General features: G+C 33.8%; 1 protein-coding gene across 1 annotated transcript in view; it reads right to left on the bottom strand.

Annotated features, from left to right (window-relative positions):
• Positions 1–2,442: 2,442 nt before the first annotated feature.
• Positions 2,443–2,609, bottom strand: part of LOC106117109 (uncharacterized) — a 1,297-nt gene continuing 1,130 nt past the window's right edge. The window contains exon 3 of the mRNA XM_013311184.1: positions 2,443–2,608. Within this exon, the coding sequence (XP_013166638.1) occupies positions 2,478–2,608 (131 nt within the window). The 3' untranslated portion in view covers positions 2,443–2,477. The remainder of the gene's footprint in view (position 2,609) is intronic.

The following is a 2,609-nucleotide window of genomic DNA, read 5'->3' as shown; positions in this document are numbered from 1 at the left end:
AATATCTCTGTGGCAAATGAAAACGAATAACCCTAAAGTTATATAGAGGAACAAACTCAGATTAAAAACTTTTTCCGGGCACGCCATCAATTTTACATCGGCCGGGTAAAAACAAAAGACTGTCGCAGTAAGACGAATTGACTCTGAGCTTTGATTACACAAATGCAAATCAATAAAATCGGGGCCAATTCACAATCAACTTGACTTTCGTACCGGCGTTATTTTAACTTACAAATCTCATTTAATATTATCCAGTATCTTAGGTTTTATGTGATTTTGTTTGTTTTCCTGATAAACTGAAAATGATTAAAAAAAATAACCACTGAACACGAAGTTACAGTTTGTTATCTCTCGGGAAACATAGTCAAAGTAATAACAACTCTCTCACTCACTCTCTGCCTAGCTTGCATCCCACATGGTGGTGGGGGTCAGCTTTCCCAATCCGTCTCTTCCACTTCACTCTATCCACGACATCTTCTGAGATTTGATACTCACTCGTATCTTTTATTACTACATCTTTCCATCTCGTTTTGGGTCTGCTTCTGGATCAAAGTAATAACAACTAATATATATATACAACAAAACAGAACAATACATTCGCAACAGTTGCAGGTGAAATTAGATTAATATTATCGATCCGAATCCCAAGGGAGAGCAGGTCGTGGCATTAACAATTCCGATGTGCGTCACTCTGGCGTCACCCATCAACATTTCAAACGCGCCTCCAGCTCCGCTCCGGCTGAATCTGATTATAATTTGAATGACATGTTTATGACTGAATCTCATCAACATACACACTGAGAAAACAATGGAATTTTTTAATTTCGAAACAAAGCATACAGTTAAAGAAATAAATTCGCTTCCCACTAAGAATCGGCTATCGCACAGCAAACTGTTACAATTTGAGCTACAATATAGCACGTATACTTTCGACAATTTACTGTAAGATTTACTGTCGAACATTATTATAAGTTTCAAAATGACATTTAGTTGTAAGGGGTAGGAAATAAATGTCCTCGTACTCGTATATATTTGTAAAAATAAATGATAAGTTGATATATGATTGTAGAGAACGAGTAATATGTGCCCGTTTCGTTTTAAATAAAAAATACACAATATCTGTTTATCACACAAGGACACGAACATTAAACAATATACAAAAATTAATCTTTATAAAAGTAAATAGAGTAGTAAAGAGAAAACAGAACGAAAAATCTTTATAGAAGCACTTTCTAACGGATCACTCTGAACATTTTTCTTTCCTTGTTTTCAATTAAAGAAATAAATGTAGCAGTATTAAAGCGCTCTGTCTTCTTACAACAAGCAATTATCTCAATTAGTAATCCTAGAACCCAATTACACTTTCTATTTAAATTAACAATTTTCTGTGACATTTATTTATTAGGTTTCGAAACGGGAGTTAATTATTAATTATTTACACTTTTCTTGTTTGTTAAGTAATTAAATTGCATTGTTTTCATCGTTACTTTTAGAAAAAGTGCACAATCTGTTCTAGATAAAAGGGTAACATGAACAGTGGTAGAGCCGCCTTTAACATCTTCGCACGAATTGGCCCGGCTCGCCCGGCGAAATACCACGACCGCACAGAAGACAGGCGTGAAATGGAAGCAATTCCGCTTTTCGTCTGATGAGTCTCCGTCCCGGAGGCCTAAATTAGTCCTCTTTCCCACCCTTTTTCTTATAAGGAAAGGATGGGAAGTGGAAGTGGACTTTCTGGATGAGAGGATGAATGGAAAGGGAAAATATTTTTTCTTTCTGTGCATCCTCTCCTCCGTCAATTAAAGGTAGGCAACGCGTATGCAATTGCGTATGTCTATGGGCAACGGTCACTTCGCTATTTCAGCGCTTTCGGGTGAACGTTCGCTCGTTTGCCACCTTACGATATAAAAAAACATATTTGACTCAAATAATATTATATAGAAATGCTTATTATATTACTTATGATTTAAAATACTTTTAAGCAAAATTCAAAATTAATCCTTAGATAAACGAGTAACTTCCAAATTAAACGTCACCTGCTTACCCGTATCATTTCAGATGACAGGTAGTTCCTTATATGTACATATGTATAAATTGCGGTTATATCAGAACCACCATATTATAACACATTTTCATTTAATCCCAAGAATTCTCTTAAACTTGATATCAATGTATTACAACTTAATTTAACATGCCACTGATATTCAAATAAGAATTAAGTAACATAATATATTCAACGCGTTAGTGTAAACGCAGTGTAACTATACAATTTAATACCTTCTTAAATAAACTTTAAAAAAATTACACTGGGAAAATATTTTTGAAATTAAATCAAATTAATTTAAATTCGAAAATACATATACATAAATAATGTATTAAAATAGATTATTAAAACTAAGTTATAAATTGAGCAAATAAAAAAAATAATTTACTTTCTATGTCAGTAACTTACGATTCTTTGCCAACTTAGTAACGAGTCAACTTTTTTTCGGATAGTTGGAAGGATGTTCATCGATTAACTTCAAAGATTTCAAAGCCGCTACTTGCGTCATGAACAATAATCCCGATGGATTCTTGTAACATTTGCCCAAAGGCTGTATTGTTACATC

This window comes from Papilio xuthus, unplaced genomic scaffold, assembly GCF_000836235.2.
Source record: "Papilio xuthus unplaced genomic scaffold, Pxut_1.1 DF827680.1, whole genome shotgun sequence".
Lineage (NCBI taxonomy): Eukaryota > Metazoa > Arthropoda > Insecta > Lepidoptera > Papilionidae > Papilio > Papilio xuthus.
This window is presented reverse-complemented; position numbering and strand designations above follow the sequence as displayed.